Source organism: Leopardus geoffroyi, chromosome A2 (assembly GCF_018350155.1).
Source record: "Leopardus geoffroyi isolate Oge1 chromosome A2, O.geoffroyi_Oge1_pat1.0, whole genome shotgun sequence".
NCBI lineage: Eukaryota > Metazoa > Chordata > Mammalia > Carnivora > Felidae > Leopardus > Leopardus geoffroyi.
Genome location: NC_059331.1, coordinates 54434536 through 54449780, shown reverse-complemented (window position 1 = coordinate 54449780; position 15245 = coordinate 54434536). Strand labels below are relative to the sequence as shown.

Here is a 15245-nt window from a genome sequence, read left to right as displayed (position 1 = left end):
TAAAATCACAACCAAACTGTGATCTATTTTATAAATAATTATATTGAAATGTTACTGTGTTTTTTTTTCAAATTTAGAGATATAATAAAACCTTGATTTTATTCCCAAAGCCATATTTTCACCAGTATGATCAATATTTATCCTCCCTGAGTAATAGTTAAACTTGTTTTCTGTACCTGCACTTCTTTACACAAGAGACTACATGTGAGGTGATATTCAGATAACAAAGAACCTAAGAAAACTAGACAATGCATAAACTTGTAGTCTTGGGTCAGGGTATTTCATATTTGCTTTCCTTTTCCTGTGGTAGATTTAAACTATTAAACATAAGTACACAATCAGAGTCTATTACGTACTATAGTTATGGGATCTGAAATCCCATTCAGAAAGAAAATCATGCATTGGAAACCCTGTGCAACTGAAGAGAGAGTTTCTAAGCTCCATTTTCAACTTTTTTCAACGTGGTTATCTGGGACTCTGGCTCATTCTCCTTTCTGCTGCTTCCCTCTGGCCCTTTCACTGCTCGTTAGCTTGCACCTAAAAATGAATGGGGCCGATGGAGGAAGTTACACAAAATAATTATTTGCTAGTCCCTAACTATTCTGGACATTTTTGTTATTAGGGGAACATAATGTCATTTTGCTATTTATTTCAGTTTTAAATTATCTTTTGATTTTATTTAAATGCACATTATTACTCATTTGTTCATCTAAAAAGGAAATAGTTTTTATTCATATCAGTAGTAAAAATTAATTCCAGTAATGAACTTTCCAGTAATGAACTAATATTTTTAGAGTTCTAGAGCACGATAATTCCTGCTCACATGGCAAACTGAGGAGATATAACCAAGATAAAACAAAGACTGACAAGCTAATTATCAGCATTTCACGAATATTTAACATTTGGTATAAGAGGGTAGCCTACAGTTGTTTCTATCAAATTGTCGGCTGGTTACAGATTAGGGCTGGGGACCAAGTAAAGGGTTATGATGTTAACCTCCAAGATGGTAATTTGTAATTTGACACTCATACTGGGAATTTTATTACCCTGAAATGGTTCTTTTATTATTTATTTCTGTTCCTGCTCAGTAGAGAGCAATTTCTAAGGACTTTTTGCATGAGCCCTACTTTAATGTACCACAAGCCACACCCAAGGTGTTTTGTTTTGTTTTGTTTTTGTTTTTATATCCTGAGTTAGGGAAACCTGACCTCTCCCAGCTTTGGCTAACAGCTTTGAAATTGGATAGTTTCAGTTTTCAAATCTGAGCAGCTTGCCTTCTTCTTTATCTCCTTTGAGTGGTTGCTCACCCATATGAAGGATAGTTATTGTGTGTGTTTTGGAATCCCTTGTCTAATAAAAAACCTTTTACTGGATAGAATTCACAAAGTTTGAACTCCAGAAGACCTGAACTTAGTTGTTGACTTGATTAATTTCTTACCTCTCACTGTCCCTCTCCCTGAGTATTCACTTTCTCTTGCCCAAGTTTATCACAGTTACTTGTGATCTGGGATATTAACTCTAACAGGATACCACATTTATCCTTGGCACTTTCGGTAGTAACTTCTCTTTCTTACCACCACCTGTTTCCAGCTACCAATTGAGGGTCCCTATCAGAATAGAGAGAATAATTCCATCACCTTGACGTACTTTGGATAAAAAGACACTGTGATAAATAGGACTTTTATATCTAGCCAGTAAAATACCTGTTGTCACCAGCATTTTGGATGACCATAATCTGAGAGCGTGGATTGGAATTAGTGATGTCTGAATACTAAAATGCTTTTCATATAATTAAATTGAAATGCAGATGTACCTTGTTTCACAAAAATATGTGTGAAGAATGTAAATTAAATCATGCTTTAAATCCACTAGGGGAGCTTTGAATATTGTGATAAATTCTCTGACAAAGGAAGACACCCCCAGTTTACATCTTGTGCATATCTTTTTTCATATGTCTGTTTTGTGTAAAGCAAAGTATACTTGTATAAGGACAGTACCCAAGAGGGAGATGGGGCTTGTATAGGACAGGAGGACTTTGGCCAACTATCTGTGCTGAGATCTGGGAGTATGTAAATTTTCAATACATTTGGCCCATTGATTCCGGAGAGGTAGTCCTCTTGGGCTCCTTCTAACATCCACTTCTTATTTTTACACTAGATTGAGCGTTTGGAAGTAAGCAGCCTCGCCCAGACTTCCAGTGCAGTGGCCTCCAGCACTGATGGCAGTATCCACACAGACTCTGTGGATGGAACACCAGACCCTCAGCGCACAAAGGCTGCTATTGCTCATCTGCAGCAGAAGATCCTGAAGCTCACAGAACAGATCAAGATTGCACAAACAGCCCGGGATGACAACGTTGCTGAGTACTTGAAGCTTGCCAACAGTGCAGACAAGCAGCAGGCTGCCCGCATCAAGCAGGTCTTTGAGAAGAAGAACCAGAAATCTGCCCAAACCATCCTCCAGCTACAAAAGAAGCTTGAGCACTACCACAGGAAGCTCCGAGAGGTGGAGCAGAATGGGATTCCCCGGCAGCCGAAGGATGTCTTCAGGGACATGCACCAGGGTCTGAAGGATGTGGGAGCAAAGGTGACTGGCTTCAGCGAAGGTGTGGTGGACAGTGTCAAAGGTGGACTTTCTAGCTTCTCCCAGGCAACCCATTCAGCAGCAGGGGCCGTAGTCTCAAAACCCAGAGAGATTGCTTCACTAATCCGGAATAAATTTGGCAGTGCAGACAACATCCCTAACCTGAAGGACTCTTTAGAGGAAGGGCAAGTGGATGATGGGGGGAAGGCTTTGGGGGTGATTTCAAACTTTCAATCAAGCCCAAAATATGGTAGTGAGGAAGATTGTTCTAGTGCCACTTCAGGCTCAGTGGGAGCCAATAGCACCACTGGAGGCATTGCTGTAGGAGCATCCAGCTCCAAAACAAACACTCTGGACATGCAGAGCTCAGGATTTGATGCACTACTACATGAGATCCAGGAGATCCGGGAAACCCAGGCCAGACTGGAGGAATCCTTTGAGACCCTCAAGGAACATTATCAGAGAGACTATTCATTAATAATGCAGGCCTTACAGGAGGAGCGATATAGGTAAGTTATATGGCATTAAAATCCTAAATTATTTCTGTTTGCAGTTCCCCTCCCTTTGGATATGGGGAAGTGGCTTTAAAAGGTCTGAGAAGGGTGTCCTTTTTTTTTTTTTTTTTTTTTTTTAGTGTCCAGAGCACTTTAGATATGTCCTATGGCATCCACATAGTTCCTATGAGAGCAAAATAGAGACACAGCAAAGTTAAATGACTCATAAGATCATACACCAATGAAGCATTTTGGTCAGAGCATGACAATTACTGTAGCTCTCTAGTATTCTGTTCCAGTTTAGGACTTTCACATGAAGCCTGCACTTTCTAAGACATTTCACCTATTTATAATCACAGAACCACAAATCATTGCAACCTACAATTGTACTACATTGAATTCAAAAGATCTACAACCCTCTGAACTCTAAGAAATCTAAGAAAAATCTAAGATATAGCCTGCCTAAAATGTAATGAACACTGTAGATATTTGGCCTTAAATGCACTTATGTAAGCATTTGGTGTGGAGAGAGTAGACTGAAAATATATCCAGATAAACAATGTCCATTACCTTTGTTATGAATTGGCAAGTGTTTGAATGGGTGTGGACTTAAACATGAAACGGTTCTACAGTAGTTAGAGAATTCTCAAAGGGCTAACTGCTTCGAGTCATAATCTGTGCTAAAGGTAAAAGCTGGTCTTCTGTTCCATATTACAATCCATATTCATATTAGACCACTCTCAGTTCTCTAAATACGTGTTTTCCCCCCTTGTTTCCATCACATGCAAAGAGAAATATCCCCCATGGAGTACTCATTCAGATCCAAAGTCTGTCAGGCAGAGACAGGCCACCTCATTGATACAGATTAAGGGCCAGTCTTACAGAAGCCACAGATCAGGGGAGGTCTTGAAAGACCTGAGTTTTGGTTCTATCCCAGATACTAACTCAAGAGAATCCTCATTTCTTCCACTCTAATACCAAGGGTTGAACAGACGATCTCTTAAGGTCCATTTCACCTCTTAAAAAAAAAAAAAAAAGGTTTTTTTTTTTTTAAGTTTGCTTTTATGAGAGAATTTTAAGGCTTGCAATAAATTGTTCATGTACATCACTTAGCTCTGAGAGGAGTTACAGCTGAGGGTGGTTTCAGGTGGTAAAAATACTATTCAGTAATTCAGTCCTGCCTCTTATCTTTGCTCTTCTGTCCTTGACTTCTAACTTGAGACTTTAAGGGAGAAGAAAGGTGAGTGTGGGAGAGAGAAATAAAGTTCTAAAAGCAAGTATATTACTATTATTTGTGTTTTATATATTCTTTCATATACTTAAAAGACAATATCTAAAGTGAGCAGTCTAACAATCAAATATACTCTAAAAATAAAACACCTGATCTCTTATACAGTGTGAAACCTAACTTCCAAGTTCAAATTCTAGGTCTGCCACTTGCTAACCTTGAAAACTGGGCAAGTTTCTAAAGTTCTCAGCCTTGGTTTCCTCATCTGTAACATAGGAATAATAACAGCCTTTCATATGCTTATTGTGACATTTAAATGGAAAAATTTATGTAAAGCACATAACTCAGTGCCTGGTCCCCTGAGTGCTTGATTGATGTTAGGTGGCAGTTGCTACTGCTGTTATTGAAATAGATCCCTCTGGGGCGCCTGGGTGGCTCCCCAAATCTAGGTTTCTGCTCAGGTCATGATCTCACAGTTTTGTGGGTCTGAGCCCCGAGTTGGACTCTGCTGTGACAGCGCAGAACCTGCTTGGGATTCTCTCTCTCTCCCTTGCTCTCTGCCCCTCCCCCACTCACACTGTCTCTGTCTCTCAAAATAAATAAACTTTAAATAAAATAAAATAGACCCCTCTGAACATTGAGACCTGGGCATCCCACAGTCAGTTGCTCAAAAACACAGTTGCCTGCTTTGATCCCTTTATTTTGAACGGATGGTTAAACATTCCTGGTTTTAAATTCTTTCAGAGCTTAAAAGTCATACAAAGCTTGTTATGTCTTCAAGTCAGATGTAGGCCAATTTGAGAAAATCAGAGAGGAAAAACAGGTCTCCCAAGGCCCAGTTTTGTATCCATTTAAAATAATTCAAGGGCACCTGGGTGGCTCAGGTCATGATCTCACAGTTCTTGGTTTCAAGCCCAACATCAGGCTCTCTGCAGTCAGCATAGAGCTTGCTTCAGATCCTCTGTCTCCCTCTCTCTCTGCCCCTCCCCTGCTTGTTCTCCATCTTTCTCAAAATAAATAAATAAACTTTTAAAAAAATGTTTTAAAAAAGTAAATAAATAATTCAGACAGGACAAAACTTTACCTGGTCATTATCACCTCATTGTAAGAATCAAGTCCAAACCATTTGTGAGGTAATGAGAAATGCATTTCTTTCATTGCACTTTGGGTTCTCTGTAGTTAGTAAGTGATTAGTTTTATGGAATAAAGAGAGCATAAAGAAAACTTAAGAATTTTCAAAACCAGAGGTAAAACTTGGAGGGCAAGGGGAAGACATAGTATAATGTATAATCTGACTTTTGTCATATCACTTCAGCTTTAGAATGGTCTTTCCTTAAAACAGAATCCATACACACACACACACACACACACACACACACACACACACACAATGTATATATATACATACATATATACTGTATGTATATATATATATATATATATATATACACACATATGTATGTATGTATGTATATATATACACATATGTATGTACGTATATATATATATATATAAAGGGAAGATTAAATGAATATAAACAAATGAATGGTATGTTTCATTAATTTTTTTAATTTAAAGTTTATTTATTTTGAGAGATCATGAGCAGAAGGGGGGGGCAGAGAAAGAGGGAGAGAGAGATAATCTAAAGCAGGCTCCTCACTGTCAGCACAGAGCCTGATGTGGGGCTTGAACTCATGAACTGTGAGATCATGACCTGAGCTGAAACCAAGAGTCAGATGCTTACCCGACTGAGCCATCCAGGCATCCCTTAGAACAGAATCTTGAAGAAAGAAAGCCTGTTTTTTTCCCCAGGGAAAGGCAGCAGAAATGTCACAACTGTTTCACTCAACTATTTTGTTGCACCACTATTTCTATGTATAGAGCAGTTAAAATTTTCTCCTCTGTTACATGTTTTTAACCAGTAAGTACACTTAATTTTGTTGATCTTTGAACTATTTCTGGTAGGTCAATTTTCCCCACACATTGAAGCTTATTCTTAAGCATCAAAACTTTCATGTTTTAAGCATTTGGGGAGAATTTTTCTACCTTCTTTTAACAGAATAACACACCGAACCTTAACTTGATTGGAAATAGCTAGAACAGTAGTGTTCTAGCTCTGTGATACTCTCAGGTCAGTGAGAGTGGTAGGGTTATGTGCCTCTGCAGTAAGTAGTCCTAGACAGCTTGCTCTTTAAAGTTCTTTCTTCTATTTCTTATAAAAAATTTTTTTTTTTCCTTTCCGTATCTCTACATTATTACTGAGCTGCCTGCAACAGCCTGTCTTTACTAATTTCTACTTCAGCTCTGTTGTATGTAGGTTTGGCTTTTTATCTAGGAAGGAAGTAGGCTATCTAGGTATGGACGTAAGGGACTCTTCCTCCCTGCCCCCCAAGGGACTCTTCTGTGACCAATTAAAGTGTACATGGCTGCACTAGATGCATTTCTGTTTATTTTCTATATTTTATTTTATTCATATATGAGTTGACAGGAGGGAGGCCATGTACAGTTGTTGCTTGTTACTTAAATGAGGAGGAATACACTGTCACTGACGGCATTTACTGAATTCCTATGGTGTACATAATGCCAGATGGTTTATATATATTTGCTAATCTTCACAATAGCCCTTCAGGTGCGTTGTATTATCCTCATTTTATAGATGAGGAAAGTGAGGCCCAGTGGAGTTTTAAATTTTGCCAAAAGGTTACTCACTAAGTGGTAAAGCCAGGAATCATGCCCAGTTTTACTTGACTCCAAAGCCAGTGCTTGTTTTCATTCCAGGACAATTTCTTTTTTTCCCCAAGCTCACCCTGAATCCTATATGATTAAAGACTAGCCTATAGTCTAGCTCTAGGAAGCATTGACTGCATCGGGTATGGGGGGCCTTTTCTTTTTTTTTTTTTTTTTTTTTTTTTTTAAACTTTTTTTTTTTTTTTTTTTTTTTTTTCAACGTTTATTTATTTTTGGGACAGAGAGAGAGCATGAACGGGGGAGGGGCAGAGAGAGAGGGAGACACAGAATCGGAAACAGGCTCCAGGCTCTGAGCCATCAGCCCAGAGCCTGACGCGGGGCTCAAACTCACGGACCGCGAGATCGTGACCTGGCTGAAGTCGGACGCTTAACCGACTGCGCCACCCAGGCGCCCCATGGGGGGCCTTTTCCAGGTCAAAGTGTGTGTTTCACTAAAAGCTGAGTCACTGTTTCTAACGCATTTTATAAAATTCTGTGAATACAAAATCTCTTCAAAGTTTTCTACAGCAGTGTAGGTAATAGGGGAAACCTGCCTAAGGAAACTTTCACTTCCATCCTTATTTCCTCCTTTGCAGAGTCCCTTCTCAGTATTGTCACTCACTTAATTGCTTCCCATTGCTCTCTACCTGTGAATAGCGCCAAATTAAGATTTTTACCCAAGGCCATCTACTTACTGTGAAATAATCAAAAACATTCAAACGCCTGTGGAGTACAGTCTCTCTCTCTTCACCCACATAACTATGCCATGCTGAGTATGTCTTCAGCACCCACATGCACTCAGCCCAGGAAGCTACTGTAACAAAGCTTAGATATGAACTCCGCATCAACCTTTGATCAGGAATTAGGTGTTTAGTCTTTGAGCTTTGCATTGGGCTCTCAGATATGAGTGAGAGCATATATTTTGGGAAAGTAGGATACAAGGTTTAGACATTTTTTTTGGTGATGGAATTACACTAACCAGATTCTTCTTGTCCACATAGCCTGTGCATCCCATTAAAGTATTATCACAGGTTTGTTAGTGGAACCTGGGTTCATGTAGTACTTCAGAAATAGAAGGGGCCCTTAGATATCTAGTTTAATCTCATTTTATACATGACTACACTGAGACCCAGAAAGATAAAGTGACTTTTGCCGGGTCACACATTAAAATGGCTTAACGTATATTTTACTCTGCTAAAAACTGGAAGACTAGCTCTGTTCCCCTGGTGGATGTAATATATTAATAAGCCACCATAGGAAAAAATTGATCCGTGGCAAAATGCATTGAAAATAGGGGAGAACCAGGAAACCATTCATTGACAGTTTTACAGGTTCCTTTTGTAGTTTTTTCCTTAGGAGATCTGGCCTGCAACCCTACTCAGCTACTGTCAGTATATGGCAGTGTCATGTAGGGCAGGCTAAAAACCCTTCTCGTGTTCACAAGCAGTAATACCATTTTGAAAGCTTCTATTTTAAGAGGATTACTGTCCTTTGGAAACTGACTTCTCAGACTCTTTGTATTAAGCCCAGGGATATTTTAAATTGCCCTGAATCATAAGAGCAAAAATACAGAAGAAGGCAGTCGCCGTGAGCAGTCATCACATGCAGTGGAACCATGGGTAGCTAGGCTAACCCAATTAGCACAGGCCATTGGAGTTTTAACTAAACAAATGGTCAGTTAAATATAATTTCATTTTACCATCACTAGACATGAGAAAGATATGACCAGAGACACCGATTTTAGCTCCATTATTCCAGGTGTTAGCTCAATATCAACTGTAAATTGATCTGAGACTCTCCAGAGTATATGTAGACTAGGTTTGAACAGTAAGTTGAAATTGAAACTGAGAATATTGGATCAAATTAGCTATTATAAAGAAAAAAAGCCCAATTGAAATATGTCCTTATGAAGAATAAGACCTTCCATAAAAGAGATTTACAGATGTGCTGCTCTTCCCAGTTTAGCCACTGAAGAGGTAATAGAGGAAGAATAAGAGGGAAGGAGAGAGGAAGAGAGGGAGGGAAAAATTATTTTACTTCAGTAATTAATTGAGGTTGGACAAGCCTGAATTCACTTGCCAGTTCTGACACTAGTTAGCTGTGTGACAGTATGTAACTCATCTGAGACTTAGTTTTCTCTATAAAAACAAGGTAATGATATCTATTGTACATGGTTGTTGAGATTATTAAAGGAGATAATGTATGTGGAAGCACCTAGTATAGTCTGTGGTGTGCCAGGATGTTGGAAAGCTGTCATTACCAAGTTTCCAAATTGCCTAGAAACCCACCTCCGCCCCCGCCCCACCAGCTTTTATATTTATTCCCTATATGCTTTAGGCATCTGCTGTTTCTTGTCTTTAAGATAATGCACTGCCTACCCTGAAAGTTTGGGGGACTAATTCTATGCTTTTTACTTTCCAACTAAAGACTAGTTCAGTGTTCCCTAGCCTCTTTTCAGGCTTCAACACAAATGAGGTAACAAAAAGTGAGGACAAGACATCTACTTTCCCTAATTCAGCCACGAATGTATTCAAGTTGCCACTACAGGTCATACCCTTACCCTACCTATGTGTCTCTTTTCTGGTCAAACACTGGCAGCAGCTACCTCAGGTCCCTGTTGGTGTTAGCACCGGGACCTCGTTCTTCCTGTTTCTCTTAATACCTGCTCTACAAGATTTTCAGCCATCCTGTCCTAGTGACCTGTTGCCCAACTAGAGAAGCACCACTGGCTCTCAGAGATGGCTCTGAACTTTTGAGCCACACCCAAAGAGTGATGCACTAGGTGAAGCATTCCCAGCCTGACACTCATCCAGTTCCTCATTCATCAGGAATTTGACCCAAAAGAGCACCAGGTTATCTTTGATCTAAGAAGATGACTACTGTGTGTACTAATCCAATGGCTGAAATACTTTATCAATTTATATATTATTATTTATTGTTTACCTACAACAAAATCTACATGTGTTTTTATATTTTGTAAATAGAGCAGATTTTACTTCAGGGGGAGGTGGATTTCATCTGCCAAAATATGACATAACCTATATTTTAAAAAGATCTTACAGTCTTAAGGCTTTCTGTTTGCTAATAGTTGAACTCAAACCGTATTGAAATTTTCTTTGAGTTGTAGTCATGATTTCAGAAGAACTTTTGAGTAAAAAGTCTCAAAATGAGATTATTAATCTCATTCTTTGTGTTTAAACTGAAGTCTCATGGAAAACACATGCCAGTCAAAATCATACACTTGGATCAAGAATTGCCTCTCCTTTCATGTCCAGAGAGCTCTAACTGGTGTCATATCAAGAGGTTAAAATCCCTTACAGAGAGTTCTTGATTTTAAAAAATCACATTTGTGAAAGGCTGTACACAGTTTACCTTTCCTTCCCCTCTCCACCTCAGTCTTTGATATTAATATTTAATTAAAGGACAGAGGTGTTCTTTCTATGAATTCCCTAGAGATCCAAGTTCCTTGTTTTAGGATTTTGGTAGGAAGTAAACACTAGCAAGTAAAGCAAAAGAGATTATAATATTAATAATGAGAGTAGTGGGAACTGTAGTAATAGATGTTTTCTTCCTTTTGTTGTTGTTTAGATTTTGCATTTGATTAGTCGTATAGGAACAATAAGTTTTTTAAAAGGCAACAGTAAACTCTAAAAAGAGGAAGCATGAACTGAGTGGTTCAGATTCTCAGTACACCTCACTAACCTAACAAGGGGAAGTTACTGCATCTCTCTCAGTCTCCCATTCCTTAATTACAAATTAAAGTACCTCCTAGGGACAAAGGAGGTAAGGATTAAGGTAGAAATGTCTTCATGAATCAGAGGCAAATGCCACACATAAAAAGGCATGGGGGGGTGGAGGTGTGTAGTTATTGTTATTACTGGTGCTAGTGTTTTGATGTTTTGATGCTTACAGTGATTAACTAGATGTAGACTGAACCCTAAATTCCTCCCCTGCTTGCACTCCTCCACCCAAAATGACACCACATCATCTTTACTGGGCTCTTTGTGTTAGCCTGATTTCAGACCATAATTTCACATATAGGTTATGTAAGCCACATAAAAATGACTGATGGCACTGAAAAATGTTTGACTGCAAATTGCTATGCCTGATCAGGTTTGTGCTTTCAAATTGTGGGTTGTGAGGTTGTGAAAAAAGCTGAGGAACAAACTTCCATGACCTGGGTGAACAAATCAGCAAAAGTGTTTTAGCAGTGACAGGCCCATTAAAGTTCTTTCAAGGTGCTGAAGCAACCTGGGAGACCTGCATTCCAAGACACCCAGGGCATCTTGCCAACCTCTTTGTTCATAGCATTTTACAAAAGCCCCAGAGTTTATGGCTTTCTTGGTTTCCTCCCTGATGTTTCCTGCAGATCGGAGATGCTTAACTATGGTAACCCAAACACAACTGTGTGAGTGTAAAGGCGCCTGGCTGGCTTAATAGAGCAAGTGACTCATGATCTCAGGGTCATGAGTTTGAGCCCCACGTTGAGGATAGAGCCTACTTTAAAAAAAAAAAAATTGTGTGGGGTGCCTGGGTGGCTTAGTCAGTTAAGCATCCAACTCTTGATTTCCGCTCAGGTCATGATCTCATGGTTTGTGGGATCAAACCCCATCATGGGCTCTGCACTAACAGTGAAGAGCCTGCTTGGGATTCTCTCTTTCCCTCTCTCTCTCCCTGCCCCTCCCCTGCTCATGTGTTCTCTCTCTCCCTCAAAAAATAAACAAACATGAGGGGGGCCTGGGTGGCCCTGTCGGTTAAGCATCTGACTTTGGCTCAGGTCATGATCTCACAGTTCGTGAGTTTCAGCCCTGCATCAGGTGAGCTTGAACCTCCTTCGGGTGAGCTCGAGTCCCACTCCTGGCTCCACACTCTGTCTCCCTCTCTTTCTGCGTTTTGTGGGATTCTCTCTCTCTACTCCTCACACATGCTCTCTCTCTCTCAAAAATAAGTAAGTAAATAAATAAATAAAGGTTTCTTATTAAAAATAAATAACATGAAAAAATTTTAATTAGAAAAAACTGTAAGTGTAAATAGGATTTCAGCTACATAATAACAGCTGTGACTTTTCTGTTCTTTCAGAAAGTCCTCATTCTCCAGGTAATTATTATGACTTGAAGAGGGAAGCAACTGCTAGTAGTTATTAGTTGGTGAATTAATGCAGCTGTTTCAAGTGGACCCATTGTGGGTCTTGCTTCACCCTTGAATTCTGCAGCTTTGTGTCACCTTGGCAAGTCTCCTAACCTGTTGGTTGTTCTGTTTTCATCTGTGGGGACATGGAGCTCATTCTACTTACCCAAATGCTACTTTGCTATTTAACTAATTGTTAATAAAGTACTGTCTGTGGGAACAGTAGTATATTTTCATACTTGGGAAGACTCTCAGCTTGAGGAGATCTTGCTATTAATTTCTCATGTAACCGTGAGTAAATTGTTCAATCTCTGAAGGACTTTATTTTTTACAAGGTTATGGTGAGAATTAACCATTTCTACTCGACTCTTTTTAGGGATTTGCAAAGATCAGTTGAAACTTACTTGAGATACTTTCCCTCTCACACGTACAAAACAGATGTCTTGAAAGAAAGATAGGTAGGACAGTTTCATCAATTTAAAGGAAAGCTTGGAATAGTCCAGTGAATGGACTTGGTTATCTGGCAAACTTGAGTCAGGGAGATAGCAGGAACCCATTTGTATGTTTGTGCTGGCCCTCCTGATGATGAAATAAGAGAGGCGTGTGCCTCTCTTCTTCTTCTTGAAAAGGACAGAATGTGTACCCAGAAACCCTTTTGTGTGATGTCATAGGAAAAACTCTGAATATCCTGGAACAGTGAAAATGTCTAAAAATGTAAATTGAGAATGTGTTGATAGATGAAGAAATGGAGGGTTAGAGGAGAAAAAAATCAGAAATAGGAAGCCTTGAACAGTAGAGCCACAGAGCACTTGAGAGAGACTGCATGGCAATCAACAAGCAGTCCTGTTGAACTTCCTCACTAGGAATTGTTGGAGGGAGCTGGGAGGATTATAAGACAAAAAGGAAACCAAATGTATATCTGTAATCTTTCCCACAGAGCTCCTTTTTTGTGTAGGGCATTTGACCTCTAACTCTTGTTCAGTCTTCACAGTTGCCCTTTGGAGTAGGTAGATTGCCTCTTCCACACTGGTGAGTTGCAGAGCCGGGGTTTGAATCCAAAACCCAGTCTGAGCAGATCCATCAGCTGGTACAAATTGCATACAGATTGCATATAAACAGAAGTACAAAGAGGGCACAAAGTGGGAGGAGTGAAGACAGAGAGCCTTCAGATATAATATGAGATGAACCAAATCCAGTCAGAAAATGGCTTCCAGAACCTTTGACATGTTGGTGACCATTGTATGATAAACATTGGCTTATAATAATGTTCAAGAGTGTTGGTAGGGGCGCCTGGGTAGTTCAGTTGGTTTGGCATCCAACTACTGATTTCGGCTCAGGTCATCATCTCACAGTTTGTGGGATTGAATCCCGCCTCAGGTTCTGTGCTGACAACACAGAGCCTGCTTAGGATTCTCTTTCTCCCTCCCTCTCTCTCTGCCCCTTCCCCACTGGTGCTGTCTCACTGGCTCTCTCTCACAAAATAAAGAAATAAATGTTTTTAAAAAAGAGAGTGTCGGGAACAAGTGCTAAGGACTTTTGCATATACTCTATGATTCACATACAGGATTACATATTTATATATAGTGTTACATAATTACAGAATTTCTATCTTACATGTAGATAAAAATGTGAGGGGCAGCCTAAGGTGTTATTAATAAATCATCTTAGCCACTCACAAGTGAAAGTATCCAAAACCTATTTTATCACAACCCAAGCCATCAATCATACAGCCCAAAGAGGAACCTGAAAGAGATACATGCAGGAGAGAACTCCATAAAATACTTTGAAACAAAAGTTGCATATGGCACAAGGAAATCCAGTTTATGAAAGAAACTCAGTGTGAAATGGACCAAACAAATGAGAGACTTATACTGGCAGAAAACAATGCAACAATACCTTCAAAGTGCTAGGGAAGAATAACTGTGATCTTAGAATGCTGTCCACCTAATTTATTTATTTTTTTTTTTTTAATTTTTTTTTAACGTTTATTTATTTTTGAGACAGGGAGAGACAGAGTATGAACAGGGGAGGGTCAGAGAGAGGGAGACACAGAATATGAAGCAGGCTCCAGGCTCTGAGCTGTCAGCACAGAGCCCGACGCGGGGCTAGAACTCACGGACCGCGAGATCATGACCTGAGCCGAAGTCGGCCGCCCAACCGACTGAGCCACCCAGGCGCCCCATCTAATTTATTTTTTAAGAAAGTGAAATTAAGACACTTTCAGACATGTGTAGACAAAGATTACCATTCACAGAAACCTTTGCTGAAAGAAATACTAAAGGATATGCTTCAAGGGCGGAAGGACCTCAATGGGTAAAAGTCAGTAAAGCATGTACTAATTTAAGGACAGACTTTAAAAAAAAAAAAAAAAAAAAAATATATATATATATATATATATATATATATATGTATACACACACACACACACACATATATATATATACATACATATATATATATATATATATATATATATATATATACACATACATACACTAAAAAATCTAAATTTCTTACATCAATTTGGATCTAAAATTCTGGAAAAGAAGGTGGGATGCAAGGGTTGCATTTCAAAGGAATATTAAAGAGTGTTGGAGCTCCTGGCTGGCTCCGTTTGTGGAGCACACGACTCTTGATCTCAGAGTTGAGTTCAAGCCCCACATTGGGTATAGAAATTACTTAAAAGCTAAAAAAAGCGTTAAAACTTTGAAGGAAGAAACATTTTGTACCCTAATCTGCCTGTCACTTGCCACTTGGCAAATTTCTGTTTACTTTATCTTTGTCCCCTTCAATCAATGATGGGTGCTCCCACTGCTAGGAATTTACCCAAGGGATACAGGAGTACTGATGCATAGGGGCACTTGTACCCCAATGTTTATAGCAGCACTGTCAACAATTGCCAAATTATGGAAAGAGCCTAAATGTCCATCAACTGATGAATAGATAAAGAAATTGTGGTTTATATACACAATGGAGTACTACGTGGCAATGAGAAAGAATGAAATATGGCCCTTTGTAGCAACGTGGATGGAACTGGAGAGTGTTATGCTAAGTGAAATAAGCCATACAGAGAAAGACAGATACCA

General features: G+C 39.3%; 1 protein-coding gene across 8 annotated transcripts in view; it reads left to right on the top strand.

Moving 5' to 3' along the window:
- The window catches only part of TMCC1 (transmembrane and coiled-coil domain family 1), a 242260-nt gene that overhangs the window by 213998 nt on the left and 13017 nt on the right, over window positions 1-15245 (top strand). For 5 of the 8 annotated variants that reach the window (XM_045493896.1, XM_045493893.1, XM_045493897.1 and 2 more), the window contains 2 exons: window positions 2158-3092; window positions 12112-12129. In XM_045493896.1, the coding sequence (XP_045349852.1) occupies window positions 2158-3092; window positions 12112-12129 (953 nt within the window). The remainder of the gene's footprint in view (window positions 1-2157; window positions 3093-12111; window positions 12130-15245) is intronic. The other 3 variants (XM_045493899.1, XM_045493895.1, XM_045493900.1) reach the window with 1 other exon arrangement.